The 22286-nt window shown below is 44.5% G+C and overlaps 1 protein-coding gene across 5 annotated transcripts in view; it reads left to right on the plus strand.

The window, feature by feature from the left end:
• Positions 1–22286, plus strand: part of IFT80 (intraflagellar transport 80) — a 160310-nt gene that overhangs the window by 129381 nt on the left and 8643 nt on the right. For all 5 annotated transcript variants that reach the window (XM_089780798.1, XM_089780800.1, XM_075937828.2 and 2 more), the window contains 4 exons: positions 7551–7722; positions 17917–18006; positions 18103–18275; positions 21628–21751. In XM_089780798.1, the coding sequence (XP_089636924.1) occupies positions 7551–7722; positions 17917–18006; positions 18103–18275; positions 21628–21751 (559 nt within the window). The remainder of the gene's footprint in view (positions 1–7550; positions 7723–17916; positions 18007–18102; positions 18276–21627; positions 21752–22286) is intronic.

Genomic DNA, 22286 nt, shown 5'->3' on the forward strand with positions numbered 1-22286 from the left:
TTGCCAGGAGAGTGCAACTTTCCCTTCCCGTGGAAATATGTGGGCAGGAAGGGGATAGGGTCCAGGCATGGCAGCAGGGCAGGGATGCAAGCGATGCTTTATTGGGGATGAGAAAATGGAGGTTTACTGCAGAGGCATCAGCTAATAGCTTCCCCTAGGTTGCCATGCAAAATGTCATAATCTCTGAATCTCACAGAGTGATGGAGAGCAGATGCTGACTGATGGTGGCTAGAAACCTGGACCTTATGCTGAGATGCTTTGTAGTGCAATGACCACTTACTGCTGGCTTGGCATAAAGAGGATGAATAAGGCAAGCCTCCCCAGAAACCTTGTGAGAAGGATTAAAGAGTTCCTCTGTGAGAGTGTTATGGAAATATGCAGAGAGCATTTCTACTCAGTCTCCAGACACATTAACAAGTTGTTCAAAGGGCCCCCTACCAGGTGTAAGTATAGTGGCCACCACAGATCATACTCAATTGCCTTCACCCTCCTGTATCATTATAAAAAAAGTGACCTCCTTTTCCTCATCCACGCTGCTGCTCAAGGCTGTCACAGGAGTGTCTTGGGAGGAATCTGCAAACTAGCTAGAGAAGCTGGTCCGTCCCCTCTTTAGGATAGCATGCAGCTGCTTATAGAAGTGGCATGTTTGTGGCGATGATCCGGGCCATCCGTTTGTCTTCTGGTACAACTGCCTCAGGTCCTTTATTTTCCTTCACCGCTGTTGGACATTCCTGGTGTATCCTTTCTCCTCCTTTGTGATCTTGGCATAGATATCTGTGTTCCTTTTGCTGGTTCATAGTTATGCAAGAAATGATTCCTCTCCCCACACAGCATTGAGGTCCAGGATTTCCTGCATGCTCCTTACTGGTGCTCATGTGCAGCCCTGGGAATTTATGGTTAGGTGTGCTACCATGCTGGCAACACAGGAAATGAAATTCAAACTTTCCCAAGGCTTTTCCTGTTCACCTGGAGAACAGTAGATTTGAAGGTCCTAGCCAGAGCAGTCACTCCAGGGCACCGTGGCACGCCTCTTGGAGACCAAGAACCTTTGTCTTTCACAGCAGTAAGTCTATAAAGTCAACCATGCAAGGTCAAATTTATCATTACCCCCCAAGAAAAGGTGGAGTACCTATATCAAATTTAATTACCCTTAAGGTCGACGGAACGGGCTTGGTGACGTGGACTCGTGGTTTAGAAATTCGACCTAATGTGACTAAGTTTGACCTAATCTCCCAGTATAGACCAAGCATTTTATACATTAGGAAACTGGTTCCTTTATATAACAACTAGAAGATTTACTTGGCATTATTCAAGTCCTTAACTCAAACAAGTTTTGTTTTTCTTTGTTTTTAAATCACTGTTCTCTTCAAGTGATTGTTCACATCGATTCCAATTCAGGTGTATGTGCGCCGTGTACACAAACATTGGAAATTTCCCCCCTACCAGCTCCCATAGGGTCAACTGTGGAGACCCCCTAGAGTGGCACCACTATATATACCACTGCTGACCCTACCCTCCCTCAGTTCCTTCTTACCATCTGTGGCGACATTGGAACTGTAGCTAGCTCTTGCTTAGCAAGTGCCTAGTCCCTAGCGGTAGCTCTCCTTTTCCTAGTCTTCACTTTGTTTTCCTCTGATAAGGATCTTCAAGCAAATAAAAGGACTGTGGACAAGTGCCCAAGCGTTTAGCCTCCTGAGACTCTGGGGCATGCTTAACACCCCAAGTTTTAAAGTTTGCCACCACCATATGCCCAATAGCAATCCACCCAACCTATGCTGCCTGGGTGAAGAACATCACACTGAATCTGTTGAAGTTTTAAGCCCTGCACTAGAAAGGACAGGGAGCATAGGCTTCAACAGCTCCTGATGTAGGTGGCATTAAAACCCCTTCAGGCCAAAAAATCAGCCCTGGGAGCCAGCTTGGTGTGCAGTGCCCCCACCTCTGTGAGACACGGCACAGAAGCCAGGCACAGCAAAAGACTCTTGGTGCCGGGGTTTCCCGGCACTGAAGACAACAATGCCGAGACCTAGATCTACCACACTGGCACAGTTGGGCAGGAGAGGATAGAAGGTAGATCCCCTCAGAGGCCCTGACAAAGACAGGACCATGCCCAGAGGAAATCCCCTGTGAGTGAGGTCCAGGACGTGCTGTTGACTCTGGCTCCAGGACCAGTGCCATTGAGTCCAGCACATGACCATCCACCGAGGGACATGAGCCCGGTGCAGGTCTTAAACTCCCCTTCAATGTTGGACACCTTCAAAGTGGCCAGAGACCTGATAGAAATCTCGGAGGCCATGGTACACAGCAAACCACAAGCACTACTGGGACTACATCGCTCAAGGGGAAAGACAGGTATGCTCCATCGACCACAGTCCATGGAGCAGTACCAGGACACATCGTCTTCCTCAGAGGGTCCCTTGACACCAGCACAATGTTCCCTACCACTGGCATGGGGAGAGATTCTGGCTTCGAGTGCTAGAGTGGCACTGAGGGATTGGCGTTCGACTCAGAGATCGGTCTCCAGGTCAAGGTCATGATCTAGAAGTCCGAGGTGCCACTCCCCTTCCAGGCTTCCTCGGCCCTGGTCAGGATCCCAGACAAGATCCCAACACTCGGCACCAGCATCAATGGCACCGCTGTAGTCATCCCAGTCAGAATCGGAGTCAGATACAGTGTCGGACAGGCCTCGGCACAGCTGATCTCAACGCAGCACAGGAGACCAGCTGGTACAGTAGCAACAATATTGGCCACCGCCAGTGCAATGGCCCTTCTGGACTCCTTGGGTGTATCATCAGTCCCAGAGTGCTCCTCGGTCGTTGGCTACATGAGTCATAGATCCCATTCATACAGGCACCACTCGAGGACACTATCTGCAGTGGAGTCCCATCCACCTAGAGTGGACAGTCCACCTCCTGAGGCTAGGGAACAGCCACCAGGGAAAGGCCATCGGGTGGGCCCCCAGGACAGAGCCTAGTTACTGGTGAAAGACGCTGCCCAGGCCAATTCATCATCCTCCCAATATGAAGCAGTGGCGGCCCCCTCCTATGGACCACAGGACATATCAAGAGTTGCTGCAGAGTGGCGCGGAATATAAATCTCCTGATGGAAGAGATACAGGAATCTGAGTACCCAATGGTGGGCATCCTCTCACATGAGGGGGCCCTTCCGGGTGGCTTTGCCAATCATAAAGACAATACAGTCAAATTACACGACCGTGTGGCAGACCCTGTTCTCTATCCTTCCAGCAGCTAAGGTGTCGAGAGGAGGTACTTTGTTGCACCTAAGGGTTATGAGTCTATATACTTTCACCCTCACCCCTCGTCTATTGTGGTCTTGTCAGTCAACAAGAGGGAGAGACAAGGTCGGCAGGCTCCGGCCTCCAAGTCGAAGGAGGCTAAAATAACTTACCTGTTCAGCAGGAAAGTCTGTTCGACACGGGGTCTGCAGCTAAGGATTGCTAATCAGCAAGCAATCCTTAGCTAGTACAGCTTCAAATTGTGGGATGCCCTAGCAAAGTTTAAAAAGAGGTTGCCCCATGACAGCAGGCAGAAGTTCAGTGCCATGCTAGAGGAGGACTGCACAGTGGCTAGAACCTCCCTTCATGCGGCCCTAGATTCCACAGATTCAGCAGCACGAACTCTCTTAACGAGGGTAGCCATGTGCTGGTCTTCATGGCTTCAGGCATTGGGCCTCCCCCCAGAGGTCCAGTCTACATTGCAGGATCTCCTATGTGAGGGCAGTAGTCTATTCTCAGAGAAGATGACAATAAGCTACACTCCCTCAAGGGCTCCTGGGCCCTTGAGGTCCCTGGGGATGCATTCCCCGGCCTCCCAGAGGTGTTCCTTCTGCCCTCAGCCCCCGCAGAAGAGGTTTGCGCCCAGACAATACCGAGAGCAGCAGCATAGGCGAAATAGGGTTCTCCTCCTGTTATTGTTCTGTCACAACAGAATAACCGGGGAATAGCTCCTCCCAGCCTCCCCCAGGCCTCAAACAGGCTTGTTGAAGGTGTACCTGAGGGCAGAGCACCAGACTTACTGAATCCGTTCCCCTTCTTTTCGGTCCGTTTATCCTGCTACTACCATGCATAGGCCACAGTTACATCAGACTATTGGGTCCTCCGCATGGTTGGAGTGGGATACTCCCTGCCGTTTGCTTTTCTTTATCCCTCTTCAGGGACCCTTCTCACAAGCATCTCCTAAAACAAGAGGTCAAATCACTCCTAAAGGCAGGTGTGATTCAAGAGGTCCCTCAGGGTTTCAGGGACAAGGGTTTTTATTCCCGTTACTTCCTTATCCCAAAAGCAAAGGGTGGCCTGAGGCCTATTCTAGACCTGAAGAACTTAAATCATTATATGCAAAAAATGAAGTTCAGAATAGTCACCCTAGCCATTATAATCCCCTGTCTGGATCTGGGAGACTGGTTCGCTGCCCTCGACATGAAGGATGCATTTCGATCCTTCCTTGTCACAGATGTTACCCTCAGGTTTACAGTAACGAGAGAGCACTACAAATTTGCGGTACTGCCCTTTGGGCCTTTCTTTGGCCCCATGAGTATTTATCAAATGTATGGCAGTGGTAGCAGCCTTCCTCTGAAAGAGGGGAGTGCAGGTATTCCGTTACCTGGACGACTGGCTGATAAAGGCCCACTCCAAGCCTCAGCTCATGACTCACATAGACATCTCCATGAGCTCTTCGAAGTGCTGGGTATCCTGCTTAACAAGGAGAAGTTGGTGCTGAACCCAGTGCAGAGGATAGAGTTCATAGGGGCAATTTTAGACTTGATACGAGGGAAAGCACTGTTGCCGGATTTCGGGGCCCAGAGCAATTAGAGGAAGCTGAATACTAAATTTGGTGATCTTAACTCTTATAGTTTAGGAAGAGTTCTTGAACAAATGAACTCATAGACAAACAGACAGATGCACATTTCTAAAAATCCCAGATGATTGGAAAAAGGCAAATATAGGCAAACTATAGGCCGGTCAGTCTTACCTCGGTTCCTGGAAAAATCATGGAAGGGATCCTTAAGGAATCCATTTTGAGACACTTTGTTGAGAAGAAAGTGATTAGGAATAGTCAGCATGGATTCACAAAGGGAAAGTCGTGCCTGACCAATCTGATTAGCTTCTATGATGAGGTAACTGGCTCGGTGGACATGGGAAAGTCAGTAGATGTTATATACCTTGACTTTAGCAAGGCTTTTGATACGATCTCCCACAATATTCTTGCCAGCAAGTTAAGGGAATGTGGATTGGATAAATGGACGGTAAGGTGGATAGAAAGATGGCTAGAAGGCTGGGCCCAGCGGGTAGTGATCAATGGCTCAATGTCAGGATGGCGGTCGGTTTCTAGTGGGATGCTCCAAGGTTCAGTTTTAGGACCAGTTTTGTTCAATATCTTTATTAATGACCTGGATGAGGGGATGGATCGCAAACTTGCTGAGGGTGCAGATGACACTAAGCTGGGGGGAGAGGTAGATACGCTTAAGGGCAGAGATAGGGTCCAGAGTGACTTAGACAAATTGGAGGATTGGGCCACAAGAAATCTGATGAGGTTCAACAAGGACAAGTGCAGAGTCCTGCACTTGGGACGGAAGAATCCCAAGCATAGTTATAAGCTGGGGACCAACCAGTTAAGTAGTAGTTTTGCAGAAAAGGACCTGGGGGTTACAGTGGATGAGAAGCTGGATATGAGTCAACAGTGTGTCCTTGTAGCCAAGAAGGCTAATGGCATATTAGGTTGCATTAAGAGGAGCATTGCCAGCAGATCCAGAGATGTCATTATTCCCCTTTATTCGGCTTTGGTGAGGTCACATCTGGAGTATTGTGTCCAGTTCTGGGCCCCCCACTACAAAAAGGATGTGGAGAGGGTCCAGTGGAGGGCAACCAAAATGATTAGGGGGCTGGAGCATATGACTTATGAGGAGAGGCTGAGGGACTTGGGTCTGTTTAGTCTGCAGAAGCGAAGAGTGAGGGGGGATTTGATAGCAGCCTTCAACTTCCTGAAGGGCGGTTCCAAAGAGGATGGAGAGAGGCTGTTCTCAGTAGTGACAGATGGCAGAACAAGGAGCAATGGTCTCAAGTTGTGGTGGGAGAGGTCCAGGTTGGATATTAGGGAAAACTATTTCACTAGGAGGGTGGTGAAGCACTGGAATGGGTTACCTAGGGAAGTAGTGGAGTCTCCATCCCTAGAGTCTCGGCTTGACAAAGCCCTGGCCGGGTTGATTTAGTTGGAATTGGTCCTGCCTAGAGCAGGGGGCTGGACTTGATGACCTTCTGAGGTCTCTTCCAGTTCTATGATTCTATGAAAACATATAATAAGATTACATGAAGGATAAACTGACAGTTTCTAATTTAGCCTCCACCACAATCTCATATAAATGTAATGAGATAGGAGTCTGGCTAGGACCCCTGCACGCTGTTGTCCTAAATTCAGACTGTGGTCTTGTGACCTCCTGCAAGTATTGCTGGCCCCTTTCAAGAGAGTATGGCTCTGCCCAACTTTCTGCTTTCCTGTACAGAACCCAAGCTACTTGCGTCCCAGACTTCTTTCTTCAGTCAGCTACCAAGTTGTTGTCTCTGGCATGCTGCTCCTACTTTCACTCAGCCTCCAGATTTCTTGACTCTAGTCCCTTCTTAGCTTTGGTTGTAGTTCTTTGTATGCTGGAGGGATTATGGAGCCCTTAGAGATTGGATAATGCATTACTGAACTAGTAAATTCACTACAAAATATTTTGTCCAGAACTTATTTAAAAAACAAAGTACTTCTTTTCTATGGCTCATAAATACAAACGCTCAATTTTTAATCAGACTTTTCTTTAAGAATATTTTGCCTTTGTTGTTCTGAAAAATATAGTGGCTGTACATGATAGTAAACATATACAATTTTCAATCCAACTTCTATACTCTGACTTTAAAATCTGACCAAAAGTTGTTTTACATTTACACATCATTGTACATATCTATTTAGTTTACAAGTGCCATTTAGATGTTTCTCCTCTGTTTGAAAACAAAATTAAGAAAAATGTGCCAATAACTCTTATCTAATTAAAAATCACTAAGGGTATATATACACTACCACCCTAGTTCAAACTAGGGTGGTAATGTAGTCAACCGGAGTTGCAAATGAAGCCCGGGATTTGAATTTCCCGGGCTTCATTTGCATGTTGCCGGGCGCCGCCATTTTTAAATGTCCGCCAGTTCGGACTCCGTGCCCCGTGGCTACACGCGGCACGAACTAGGTAGTTCGGGCTAGGCTTCCTATTCCGAACTACCGTTACTCCTCATTCCAGGAACTACCTAGTTCGTGCCGCGTGTAGCCGCGGGGCACAGAGTCCGAACTAGCGGACATTTAAAAATGGCGGCGCCCAGCAACATGCAAATTAAGCCCGGGAAATTCAAATCCTCGGCTTCATTTGCAACTCCGGTTGACTACATTACCACCCTAGTTCGAATTAGGGTGGTAGTGTAGACATACCCTAACAGCTTTAAATGCCAACCACCATTTTCAATGAGAAAAAGAACTAATGTGCTTTACTTGACTTTCCTTCAACAGCGAATTTAGCAAAAATCCCCAGATACTATGTTTTATGGGAAATCAAGTAACAATCAGAAGAGCTGATGGCTCACTTATTCATCTCAATATATCACCTTATCCAGCAATTCTTCATGAGTATGTTAGTGGTTCAAAATGGGAGGATGCAGTCAGATTGTGTCGCTTTGTTAAGGTAATTTTTAATACTTTACATAATCTCGTAAATGACATTTGTTGCTTTTGTTTATATTTTCTTGTCATATGAAGTAATAGTAATTAAATATGTAAATATTCTAAATTTATTTTCTTTCTTTAAGCTGTTTCTTTACCTTATAGTTTTTTCTTATTTTAGTGCTGATTCAGAAAACACTTACACGTGACTAATTTTATTCTTGCAATGACATCAGTGGAGTTAGTAAAGTAGAGTTACTAATGAGCATAAATATTGTCTGGACTAGACTCTTAAGTAGCCAATTTTATAAAAAATGTTCTTCCATATAGTAATGTACAGTTTTAAAAAAATATTTCTCGCTTTTTATTTTCTTTTTCTTCACTTTCTTTCTGATAATTTAGACGACAATATCAGATGAGGTGAGTATTGTAGTGTACTTTTTTAAAAAGGCATTTTCCTCCCTCATTAACATTTATAAAGGAATTTTATCTTTTTTATAGTTATGATTTATAAACAAAATCATACCCTAAAACTGTTTTCTCTATTTTCTGCATTATTTGGGTCGAGTGATTAATATACATATTGAGCTAATTTGAGATACATTGTGATGCTTATATTGAGTTATTGCCCTTATCTGAAGGTGGATAAAAATATTTTTATTCCCATATTTGGGAACTGGCATTTATAATTTCAAATATAGCACTGACAGAAATTATGTTGCGTAAGTTCAGTGCACTAACGTCTTACTTGCATTTTTTTTGTATTTTTTTTAATACTGGAAAAGCACACACATATATATACTATCTGTATATGCCCAAATATTTATAATATCTTTTCAATATGAATATAGCTATAGCTTCCCAGACAGAGGTTTTTGGCATTTATAACTTTTTCATGGTTGTTTACTAATTTCAAGGCTGGATTGTCGTATTTAATAACATTGGGAGAACTTGAAAGATAAATTGGTTAAAAGTTGCAAAGCTTTTTCCTTTCTCCCTCCTCTGGCTCTTTCCCCATCCCACCTTCCTGTTCCCTTTCAACAGTCTTTCCTCAGCTGCCTTTACCTACTTACATGCAAGACAAGGTGCATATGGTAATACTGTTTATTTGTGAAAGAGAAGCTTTGGAGCTTGCATAGGTGGAGGAAGAGTTCTATGTAAGCTTAAAAACTTTTGTGTGGCTATGCCAAAAGGAGAGGAAACATTTGATATGGGTTTAATAAGGATGCAGCTTTATTATTAGATGTCTGGGACTACCTGACAAATAATACATACAGTGCAGAGAAAACCCTTGTTTTCTCACATAATTAACTGAGGAGGGAGTGCCTTTTCTAGCTCCTCTCTCCTTTTACGCCCAGATCCTTCCAGCAAATCCATTGTTGGGAACTTATGAACCACCCCTTTCATAGAAGGGGTAAAGGACTATAATGACAAGGGAGTAGCTCCATGCAGTACCACTCATAGGAGTCCCCAACTACCTCCAACTTGCTCAATTACCAGTCAACTTTACTTAAATTCTTTTCCAAGACATTTATCTATTAATGTATGCCATCTTTTATGGAGTACCTGCACTAAACATCTGCTATATACTTAAATAATGATCTGCGACTTATGGCCTACTGTCTGTCATGTTGTGCGTGAACAGAGCCCATCTGAACCTGCTGTGGGAGAGCCAAAAAACCCAACTGCACCTAGACCAATATGGTGGAAAGGGAAAAATTCCTTCCCAGGCCCCCCTCAATGGGGTGGCTAGCGTAACGCCCACAGCAGAAATAGCTAATAACCTGGTATATTTACTGCCAAAATGGGGAGGGAGGGTGGGTGCTGCTGACTCTGCTCTGTGAATCAGAAAGGAGGGTCCTGGCACAAGCTGACCTTTTAAAGTCCCTCATTCCAGGGTGATGGGTCAACCATCACACTGACCCCTTCTCCAATAGTTTTGTGTTTTCCCCTTCTCCCCTAAAACCATCAAGAATTGCTCTCTTTTTCCAGCCAGACCCATAAACCACCCACCAGCTTAAGATGCAGGATGGTGATACTCTGTCACCACCAGAAGTTGGTCCAAAATAAGATATTACCTTGTTCACCTTGTGTCTCTAATATCCTGGGACCAACACACCTCCAACACTAAATACTAGAGATGAGCAAGGTTTTTCTAAAAAGAATAGCTATAATTGTGTGTGTGTGTGTGGGGGGGGCTATTTACATTGTTTCAGAATTTGAATAGAGGGGGGATCTGGGGTTGTTTTGACAGTATGATCAAAAGTATCTTGCAGTTCTTTGGTATCTCAGTTCTTCTTTGAGTGCTCCTTGTAGGCATGTTAGATAGTGTGTTGTTAAATAGTTGTGTAACCGCATCAAATTTTAATGGCTACATAACTATTCAGTAGTCCCAGGGACGGTGCCAACAGCAGCAGCGGGGGGGCACTATATCAGAGGCTGCAGTGCGGGGCGGCAGCAGTCCCTGTCCGTGGGAGGAGAGGGTCCGAGCTCCCCACGGACAGTGTCTGCTCTGCGGCAGAAGCACCTGTCAATGGGGGGTCCACAGGGAACTCAGACCCCCATGAACAGGAACTGATGCCGCGAGCAGCCTCTGTCCACAGTGGGCCCAGGCTTGCCGCAGACAGAGGCTGTGCTGTGAGATGCCAGAGCAACCTCTGTCCACGGGGAGCTCGTATTCCCCCACAGACAAGGGCTGCTGCCGCAAATCACCCTCTGACTGCAGTGAGCCCACCCTGCTGTGGACAGAGGCTGCTTCTTGGCAGTCTCCCCTGCTGTCCTCCCTCCCCCATACATGGTGCTGCCTCTGTAGGAGGCAGCAAGGGGGACAGGCGGGCTGCAGAGTTGGCACGGGCAGAGATCTGGCTCAAAAGCACACCCTGTAAATTCTGGGTATGCCAATGCAGTTAGCAAAACTGCTCTATCTCAGAAGATCGTCTTGGTTACAACAATCTTGCAGCTCACTGAGATGGAGGGTCACTTATGCACCCTATTCACTAGCCTAGGTTGCCCATCTCTGTTGTAAGCTGTGCACTTGTGCAGACGTTTAGGTGAGATTCAAATGCTGCCCAGGTGATTAGCAGAGTGCCTATGGCTGGAGTTGTTGTTTCAACTGGTAGTGCACATTTGCACATCCCTCGGTACACACAAAATTTTATTCTGCATGTGGCTGGAAAAAATCACACATAGATGGAAAAGATTAGAAGGACCATTAGCACTAGTCACTTGGCACCACTCCCCATCACTGGTGCTGAAAAAGAAACCAAAGAAGGTGGACCACAGGCACTTTATAAAGATACCTCAGACATCCATAACAATTAGCACCAGTGACTCCTGTCCCAGGAAGGGTCTTTTAAGCCTGTTCCTTATGGACTCCTCACCTAGGTAAAGCCACAGAGGAAATACAGTCCTGCTATTGCCATCAACTCCAGAGGAATATGAGGCAGCAAATAGCCTCTAGGCCCTCCCAGTGCTGCCATCTCCTCCAAATCCTGGTCTGTTGGCAACAGTTCTTCATCGAGTAGTGTCCCCGAGGGTGCTCCACTTGAGCATTTTTGATCATATTGTCAAAACAACCCCAGATCCCCCCTCAATTCAAATTCTGAAACAATGTAAATAGCTGGGCTCATCCCGGCACCGCAAACCAGAGGAATTTTCTGTAGCAGTAGCCCCTACCGGACTGTGCATGCGCGACTGCCTCTTCGCACTTCTCAACTGAACACGGTCCAGTCCTATCCGTTTCTCTCCAACCATCCGCAGACGGAGTTACATTAGGCTCCTTTTGCCTCTCTGAGGGGAAAGGGAGATCTCTTAGTTAGACTTTGTTTCTTGTTATTTGTAGATTAGTTGTTTCAGTTATAGTTGTAGATTAGTTGTAGTCCCGTTTTCTTAAAAAAAAACAAAAAAACAAACAAACAAAAAAAAACCCCTGTTTTTCTCTTCTGACGGTCAGTCCATGCCTAATCGGCATTGACCTGACTGAAATTGACTAAAAAAAAAAAAAAAAAGAAGAAAGGGAGGAGAGCAGAATGACAGGATGCCAGGATCACCTGGATTAAAAAAGTGTATTCAGTGCTTGGAGGCTATGCCGGTCTCCGATGGGCATTCCCGCTGCGTGAAGTGCCTCGGGGACTCTCATGTCCCGGCAAAGTGCAGCCATTGCGCGAAACTGACAGCTCACGCTAGAAGGGATCGCGAGCTGAGGTGGAGAGTCCTTTTATTCAACAAGGCTCTCCAGCCTCCACAGATCTCCAAGCCGCGCTCTGCAGATGAACATCACACTGGACAAGAGATCCCCCATGGGATCCAGAAGACACCTGGCGGCAGAAACCGGGGACCTCTGGCTCTTCGCAGAGGTTCCCCGCAGACAAGTTGAGCAAGGGTTGCAGCTCCATGTCCCCTTCTGTAGCCCACCATAAGGACTCCGCTTCGGCACCCAAAAAGGACTTGCGAGAGGAATCGGTGCCAGCAACAGCTCCAACGGCCGCTGCGAATCCGGCAGGGGAAGCCCCGGCACCGAGACGTTCTGTGCATGCGCAAGTGCAGCCAGTTGTACTGGCACCCGCAGGGCTTTCCCTCGGTGCTGTTCCATGCTCCCCAGGAGACTCTGCTGGTGCAGCCTGAGGCCATGACAATATCACCTGATCCAGCAGCACCAAGCCTGAGCTCTGCAGAGGATCAATTTACAGAGCCTCCCTTGCTGCCTGCCTTGCTGCCACAAGCGGTTCCCCAGCCTTCCTTCACTTCCTCAGTGCCATCTAAAGGGCAGCACAGTTCTGCACGGGTCCGGACACCATCGCTGACACCGGACCGTATGACCTTCTTGCCTGGACCTGACTCACCTGCCTCATTCCATTCTGATACCCGTCGTCGTCGTCATCTTTACACACCTCCCAGAGAGCACGAGTGCTCTTCCTTTTCATCTCATCGCAGAAGGCATTCGCGGTCACGCTCACTGCAATTGTCTCGACCTGAGTCTGTTCAAGCTCCAGACGAGTCTGCACATTATGTCGCTCCACTGTCCTCTGCCAGAGATGTGGATTCAAGCTATCAGGAAGACAAACAGGACCACACTCCTCATCAGGAGCAGCAGTGCCCTGATTCTCCAATGCAGCACTCCTCTTCGTTGCCTGATGATGCAGTGGTCCCTGGTGACTTGTCTCCTACAGAGGACCACAAACAATTCCAGGAGCTCTTCAAAAGGGTTGCTCAATCCCAGGACATCCAGACCACAGATGTGCAGCAGAAACAGCATTGGTTGCTAAAGAATTTACAACCCTCCCAAAAGTCGAAGCTCGCCTTTCCATTTGATGATGCTATCTTAGAGGTTGCCAATGACATTTAGCAGACTCCAGCTACGTCCCTACCAACTAATAATAGGTCGGACAAGAAGTACTTCATAAGCCAGAAGGGTATGGAGTTCCTGTTTACACATCCTCAGCCCAACTCCCTTGTGGTGGACACTGTACAACAAAGAGTAAAAATGTCCCAGGCCAAGAATGCTTCAAATGACAAGGAGGCTAAATGCCTGGATGTCTTGGGTAGGAAAATATATTCCTCTGCTACGTCAGCTTTGAGGATGTGTAACTTTGCAGCACAACTGGCAAATCATGACTTCGACAACTATTCAAAGCTGGTTCCTCTATTTGAACACTTGCCTGATTCCAAGCGCCAGATTCTTAAGGCAGTAATCCAGGAGGGCTATACAATCGCCCGAACAGCCTTGCAGATTGCGCTCAACACAGCTGATGCAGCCGCTAGATCCACGGCTTCGGTCATAGTCATGAGTCGAGCGTCTTGGCTGCACCAGGCCGCTGTTCCGAAGGAGTTGCAGGCCAAGGTGGAAGATTGGCCTTTCGATCGCTAGTCACTCTTCGCCCAGTCAACCGATCAGGTCTTCCACTCGGGCAAGGATACACGTACAACTTTAAATACACTTGGAATGTACACGCCTCCCTACAAGCGTAGAAGATATGTTCCCTACAATAGGCAAAGGCCTTTTTCTTATGCGACACCTCAGACCAAGCCATATGAACAACAGAGGCCGAGACAGCGCCCCCAAAAGCGTCGTCAACAGCCTAACAAAGCGTCCTCCCAGCAGCAGGGCCGGCAGCAGGTTTGATATGTTGATCAAGGGACTGTGGACCACCCCTTTGCAGAGACTCCAAACATCACACAAGGAGTGTTTCATCATCGTCTCAGGCCCTATCAACATCGTTGGGCTTTCATAGCCACGGACCGGTGGGTTCACGACGTAATCACCTCAGGATATGTCATTCCCTTCACTTCTCTTTCCCCTCCCTCCCCCTCTTCCCCGTCCCTTTTCAGGGACCCCTCTCACGAGACTCTTCTTCACCAGGAAGTCTCTCGCTTGTTCACGTTAGGAGTGGTGGAAAGGGTACCGACTTGCTTTGTGGGAAGAGGATTCTATTCTCGTTACTTCCTCACCCAGAAGAAGTCGGGGGTTGGAGGCCTATCCTGCACTTACGTCATCTCAGACGACAAAAATTCAAGATGATCACGTTATATTCAATCATTCCTGCTTTCGACAAAGGGGATTGGTTCGCGTCCCTCGATCTTCAGGACGTTTACTTTCACATTACAATACATTCGGCCCACAGGAGATTCCTTCGGTTTGTAGTGAGGTCCGACCACTATCAATACCGTGTACTACCCTTTGAACTCTCGGCAGCCCCACGAGTTTTCTCCAAAACCCTGGCGGTAGTGGTGGCTTACCTACGGCACCTCGACATTACAATTTTTCCGTACCTAGATGATTGCCTCCTGAAGGCTTCCATTGTCGACTAGGCCACGAGGGCAGTGTTCACCACTACCACTCTGTTTACAGCCCTTGAACTCATAATCAATCTAGAGAAGTCCTTTCTGATGCCATACTCGTGACCTGAAGTTTATCGGAGCAAGACTCGACTCCCTGACCACGAGGGCATACATGCCTCTAAAGAGGTTTCATCTCATACAGGACTTGGTGCAGTCAGTATCAATTTCTCCCAAGTCCCGAATACTCATCTGTCTACAGTTGTTGAGGCATATGGCGGCCACCACGTATGTGGTTCCACATGTCAGACTTCATCTTCGCAGTCTTCAACATTGGTTGTTCACCGTGTACATGCCTCAGATGCACAGTACAAACAGGGTGGTTTCGATGCCAACGCAGGTCCAGACTTCCTTGGCATGGTGGGACAGCCCCGACAATATACTGGTAGGGGTCCCCTTTCATGCCCACAAGCTACAGATCACGGAAGATGCCTCCCTGCTCGGTTGGGGTGCTCACCTTCAGGAGCACCGGGCGCAGGGTCTCTGGATGCCCCAGGAATCACTACAACATATAAACTTTCTCGAACTAAGGGCAGTCTTCAATGCTTGCAAGCATTTCCTCCACATCATTCGAGGTCGCTCAATACAGATTCTCACCAACAACATATGCACGGTGTATTACGTCAACAGGCAAGGAGGGGCATACTCCCGCTCTCTTTGCGCAGAGGCAGTATGCCTGTGGAATTGGGCAATTCTGCAAGGTATCACCATAACAGCAGCATACTTTCCCGGCAAGGACAATGTGATCGCCGATACTCTGAGCAGGCATTTCCTCTCACAACATGAGTGGGAGTTACACACCAAGGTGATCCGCCACATTTTCCAACTCTGGGGCTTCCCCAATGTAGACTTGTTCACCACCCAACACAACAGAAAATGTCATCAGTATTGCTCACGAGCGGGCATCGGCAAAGACTCCTTGGGGGTGCCTTCCTGCTAGACTGGAGTCATCATCAATTGCTGTACGCCTTTCCTCCTCTTCCACTCATCCCAAGAGTTTTGGAGAAAATAGCAGCAGACAGCACAACAGTAATTCTGATAGTGCCTTTCTGGCCCCGACTGGTCTGGCTAACACAGCTGTTGAGAATGTCGGTTGCCAAACCACGACGGCTACCAAATCTGTTCAACTTACTGTCTCAGCAGCATAGCACAATGCTTCACCCAGCCATCGCCCGCATGCACCTGACAGCGTGGAACCTAGCTGGCTCCAAGCATCCAAGCTCTCCTGCTCTCAGGACGTGAGGCACCCGTGTTGATTAACAGTAGGTAACATACAACAAGTAAATCCTACCTTCATAAGTGGCATTGTTTTCAGTCATGGTGCTTGGCCACCAACTCAATGGCAAATACCAATCCAATGGCTGATGTGGAACTTGTGGGTGGTCCAACTGTTCCAGTGTTCCCACACAAGATAGTCTCACTTAGCACCACCAAAGATGAGAGCACCTCCACCTTCTTTTTTGGAAAGGGGTTTGGTCCCCAGTGCTGAGATCACTAACATTCAGGACACCCCCACAAGGAACCCACTGGCAATGAAAGACATACCAGGCCAGGTGCCAGTGCAAACTTCATTGTCTTCATCTCCAGATGAGGCAGTGGCAGGTTTGGCCATATTGCTCATTCAAGATAAGGCTCACCAAGAGCTTTTGTGTCATGTGGGGAGGAGGTGGAGGAGATCACAGAAACAGCTCCTGCTCCGGTGCATGATACCACTACCACTCTCAGGGCTGTCAAGAGTGGTCCTATCCTTCAATGAGGCCCTCTTGCAGCCCATAATAGCTCTGTGGCAAACCCCTGCATCCATCAGCCAACAGTGAAGTAGGTAGAAAGGAAGTATGATGTACCCACCTTTGACTGCAAACAAATGAGAGAGATAATCAACAAGGGTCATTGCCCAAGGCAAAAGAGGCCAATAAACTGGATTTATTAGACTGGAAGATGCACTCTACAGGGGGCCTCCAGCTGAGAATATCAAACCATCAGGCACTCCTAGGTCACTATGATTTTAATTCCTCATCACCCATGATGAAATTTAAGGAACTCCTACCATCTTAGTCCAGAACTGAATTTATGGCCCTTCCAGAGGAGGGTAAGGCAGCTGCCAAAGCCGGTGTTCTTAAATGTAGTGGCTGCCGCTGCCCAAGCCATGGCCAGAGCAGTAGTCATGAGGCAGACCTCTTGGCTTCAGTATTCTGGAATGCCTCACAAGGTCCAGCAAATGATCCAGAACTATTTGAGGGGAATTCCTTTTTCTTAGGCCAAGATTTATGTTTGTTTTTAAGTTAATAGAGCAAAGTGTAGGAAGAATGTAAGACCCTTATCATGCAAGCTCTTGGAATAAATTTACACACTTTACTGAACTCGGTGGAACTACTCAGATTTGTAAAATTACATGAAGAAATATTTGTACAAAAGTGTTGAGCATTAAGTTTGGACAATATCTAATGTATCAGGTTGCACTCTCAGAATGATTCTAAGGGCCTATCCACACTTGTATAAAAGGTGTATTTTAAAAGGTATTAGAGAACATGTTTTAATTAACATGTTAAAAAAACTCAACCTCCTGTTAGGCTTTTTACCGAGGCCAACTAATGTATTTTAAATTATAACTCCATGTCTAAACTTCTGTATTAAAATGGTATAATTAACACAAAGAAGCTAACCTGGCTTAAAAACATACCTTTTATATTGCTAGCGTGATCAGGTTATGAGAGAGAAATGAAAGGAGAAATAAGAGGAAACATCAAAATGAGTCAGGATGGTAGGATTTCCTTCAGCTTTTTTCCTGATTATAATTCTGTTGACTCTTTATTACAATTACAGTCATTAAATGGAAATAAAGAAAAACAGCGGTGTTATTAAATTCTCATAATTCTAAATAGCTTTTAAAAATGAGCAGACTTTTCTGGAAATCCACTAACATATCGCAGGAACAAATAAACAAGAAACCTTTTTAAAGCACTTTTCTTTTCATTGATTTATTAGTCAGTTTGTTTTGCTGTTGGGTATTTTTTTTCTCCTTCATTTAGAGTAGCCAAGATTGATAGATTTATATATTCACTATTACTGAGAAATAACAATACAGTGATTAGAGATATCCCTGAATTCTGGATCAAAGTCATTGTTAGAAGATCAGAGTACAGGAACTACTTCATAGTTATTGAGAAGTAACCAAACAGTCATTATGATATTAATATACATGCACAACTAGAGTATAGACATCTGCAGAACTGAGATATATTACACATTTGTGTTATTAGTACATCATTTTCAGTAGCTGAACAGTGTCCCTATACCTTGGCTGAGGGGAAAAAAAACCCCTGAATTTTCATATAATATAAATTAAGTATTTTTTGAAATTTGTATTTTGTCTTATTTTTAGGATCAAACAATGTGGGCATGCTTAGCCGCTATGGCAGTTTCCAATAAGGATATGACAACAGCAGAAATAGCCTATGCATCAATCGGTGATGTAAGTAGATAAGATTTAACTATTTTTAACCATATTATTGTAATGCTAATTTTACTAGTTTATTTCTTTAGATAAACCATCACATTTTTTTAACAGATTGATAAAGTTCAATACATCAATTCTATCAAAGAACTTCCATCAAAAGAATCAAGAATGGCTCATATACTGCTGTTCAGTGGAAATATACAAGATGCTGAAATGCTGCTTCTTCAAGCAGGCCTTTTTTATCGAGCTATTCAAGTCAACATTAACCTTTATAATTGGGATCGGTAATATTTCTCTCAACATACTATATCTTATACAATTAATAATCTTACTAAAATTAAGTTTTAAATGTTTAGAGAATTAGACATTTAATTGACTAATTTATTAACCATATTTGCCAGGATCCTGAGAAACATTGAATTAAATCATATATCTTGATGATATACAAAAGAAATACAGTTACTGAAATGTTAGAAAGCATATGAATCACTGCATATTTAAGGTGATATGACAGTGTTTCCATGAATTGCCCTATGACAGGGCTGAGCAAATTGTGGCCCGGAAGCTGGAACCTGCCTGTCTAACACTTTGATCTAGCCTGTAGATTGCAGCTGGCCATTTTCTATTCATATCCTGCTGCTCATGCCACCGAATTTCCAGGTAGTGGCCCACGCAGCAGGATCCTATTTAAATGGCTCACAACTCCCAGTTGCAGTGCTTCCCCAGTGTGGGCCAGAGCCACAAGCCTTTTAAATAGCCACAACAACCCCAGGTAGCTCCCAAGCAACGTGGTAGCAGTGGGAGCTATGAGCCTTTTAAAAAGCTGCTATTTAAAGGGCTCACAGCTCCCAGCCTTGCCATTACCACTGTGACTATTTAAAGGGCTCCCAGTCATGGCGCTACCCTGGCAGGGGCCAGAGCTGCGAGCCCTTTAAAAACTGAAGCAACTCTGGGTGGCTGCCAGGCAATGCAGTAGTGCTCCCTGCAAGCCCTTTGCAGTGTGCTTTTACTTCAAAACCTTTGGTCCCAGACAACTCTGGGGGGAGGCTAGTCCCTAGCCTTGCCCTTCTGCCCCAGGCTTCCCCCCTTCCAGGGGGAGTGGAGCCAACCCATGACAAGTACCAAAATTCATTAAGTGGTCCCCTTGTGTAAATTATTGCCCGCCCCTGCCCTATGACAATGGTCTTCAGCACCCCCAGAGACACTTTTCAGCCTTGTTTATTCTTACTTAGAAGATCAAATTAAGTTATGCAACTCCAGCTACATTAATTGCGTTGCTGGAGTCAACGTACCTTAATTCAATCTTCAGTGCCATCTCCACAGTGGGAGGTCAACAGAAGCAAACGTTCCCATCAACTTCCCTTACTCTTCACGAATCGAGGAGTAACAGTGTTGGTGGGGGCACCTTCAGTGTTCAATTTAGTAAGTTTTTACTACACCCCACTAAATTGAACTCCAGAAGATGAACTGCTGCAGAATCTATCTTTCTGGCTCTTATGACTTTGGACACAGGTGTCTTCTTCTAAATCTGCTTGCCTGCCTTCCATATTGATTAGAAAGACAAGGTGGGCGAGGTGATATCTTTTATTGGACCAATTTATATTGATAAGAGACACAAGCTTTCAAGTCGCACAGAACTCTTCTACAGGTCTGGGAAAGGTATTTCCAGTGTTACAGCAAAGAGTAAGGTGGAACAAATTATTCAGCATAAGTAGTTAGCACGTATTATAAAGGTAGCGCCATCTTGCATTTTGCAGTGACACTAGGTATACTTTCCTATACCTGAAGAAGAGCTGTGTGGCTCAAAAGCTTGTGTCTCCCATCAAAAAGGTGGTCAGATAAAATATATTGTATTTCTATTATCCAGCGACCAACATGGCTTCAGCTACATTCCCTTTACTGATTGTCTGCCACCTGCCACATCCTTAACTTTCCCAATTCTGAAAATTCGTCCCCAGACTTCTGAATGTTCCAGAGTAAGGAAAAGGATTGGCCTCTCCTCTTCCCATAACAAGATTTGGAGACTAGTTTAAGATGAATCCCCTCCCACCACAGAAACCATCTTTCCTGACCATGAGAACAATACCCTGTTAGTATTAATTGGGCAGAAGCCCCCAATCTATCTTCAGAATGGCTGATTCTGGGAACAAAATTAGAGGTCCCTTTAAAAATGTAGTGCTTCATGTCACTGTAAAGAGGAGACTGAACCTCTCTCTGTATTCCAGCTTTTCCACTATAACAAATTTATTTTTCAGCTCCAAGTTCAGATTCTCATGTCACATCTGTTCACCATCCAAATAATCATCTGAAAGAGCTAAATAGAGTTTGGCTACCCTAAAACAGAGGTAGTACTTCCTAAATGTAATGGGGAAAATTTGCCTTCTTTGCAACTTTAGATTTAGATAGCATTTTAACTCCTAAAGGACTCATAGTCTAAATACTGCACCAAAAATATACTTTGGTTCTGGCCTCTTACAGTAATTAAGATAGTTGGATATATCTATCTATGAAAACAATATGTAAATGCAACATTAGCAAAAATCCTATAGTTCTCTTTTTATATCACCATTTAATACTGCTATTTTTAATAGGGATGAAAGTTAAAATGCTATGAATTGTATAATTTTATTCCTAATACAAGCTTTATTTGATCTTGATTTTAATTTCAGTTTAGTACTGTGCATTCTGAGTACTTACATGAAAATGAAATGAGAAACTAGCAAATCACCTTTCAATCTGAATTGTGCTTTCTTTTGGAAATGTACTTTATGGGGAAAACTCAGACAGATAGAGTATGTTGCCCAATGGGCTTAATTAATGCTAAGAATTACATGTAGATTTATTTGGATTTTTTTTCTGGCAAGCACATCTGTTGCGTTAATGTTTCCAAGAATGTCTTACCTGGAAAACAATGAATAAAACAGTCTAAGATATATAAATATAATTGTATATCAGTCCAAAGAAAACAAATGTAAGCATAATTGTATCATAATAATGCAGTGCATGATGAGTTTCCCATTTTAGGGTGTTCTGAAAGGGCTCATTTGCATCTACTGTATGTTAAAGTAAATGCTGTCCAAAAGCCAAGAAATTTCATTTTCATTCATCTTTATAATAATTTTACTATGAGTTAGTTTTTTACCCTTTATTACTGATATATAGTCAAAAGTAAAAGAGTCTGTGTTTTTTCAGTTCATTAAAAAAATGTTGTTGTTACATTTCTATAATGTGTTTAGGTTGTTAACAGAAAATGTTAATTATAAATCATAATGTACATCACAAAGTGAACTCTGTATGTGGAAAAATTGGTTACTCTCAATCTCTTATGGTTTACACTAATGCAAAATTGCTTGGCACTTTACATCAGAAAGATCAATCTCTACCACAATCTGGCTGTGTCTACACTGCCCCCGTTTTGCTAAAAAAAAATGTAAATGAGGCGAAGTGTGGAATATCGCCACACCTCATTTACATAATTAATATTCCATGCTTTGCCTCATTTGCATATTTTTTGCGCAAAACAGGGGCAGTGTAGACATAGCCTCACTGTACAGATGTCTTTTTGTACTACCAAAGTAACTGTAATTGCGTTAGTATTTTTTTCAGCATGACAAGCCAACTTTTGTTTTGTTCCAGGGCACTGGAACTAGCAGTGAAGCACAAGACACATGTTGACACAGTTTTGGGTTATCGACAGAAGTTTCTAGAGGATTTTGGTAAAAAAGAAACCAATAATAGATTTTTGCAGTATGCAGAAGGTGTAAGTATTCTATGGAAACTTAGCCCTACATTTTCAGAAGCTCAGTCTACATTTTGTGTGCATAATTTTTGCAAAAAACATTGCACCCATATTTATGCTTCAGTCCAGTTGTAGTTGTAATTCTTGTTTTTTACATACATCTTTATCTGACCTCAACCACAAATTAATAGCCTGATGTGGAACTAGTAACGTTTGTGAATGCAGTTTATTTGGGGGCACAAAATAAGTCTGCATAAATTTTGAACCTGAAAACATTCAGGGGCTTTTATTTTAGGGCAAACATTTTGAACGTAAACAGGGAGCTGGGTTGAAAATGTACCTCTTAATGTCTTCAGTAACATGAATGATAGTAACAGTAACAATCAGTAAGGTTATCTAGAAGAAAAATTGAGACAATGTATTGTAATACTGTATATTATACATACATATAATAGATTTCACAGGCCTACAGTTTTATAGAATACTTATAATTCTCATTTTAGTTCAGAACAAAATTATCAGCTTGAGTTTGTGTAGTACAGTAAACTTCCGATAA

This window comes from Pelodiscus sinensis, chromosome 10 (assembly GCF_052426305.1).
Source record: "Pelodiscus sinensis isolate ZL-2025 chromosome 10, ASM5242630v1, whole genome shotgun sequence".
Taxonomy (NCBI): domain Eukaryota; kingdom Metazoa; phylum Chordata; order Testudines; family Trionychidae; genus Pelodiscus; species Pelodiscus sinensis.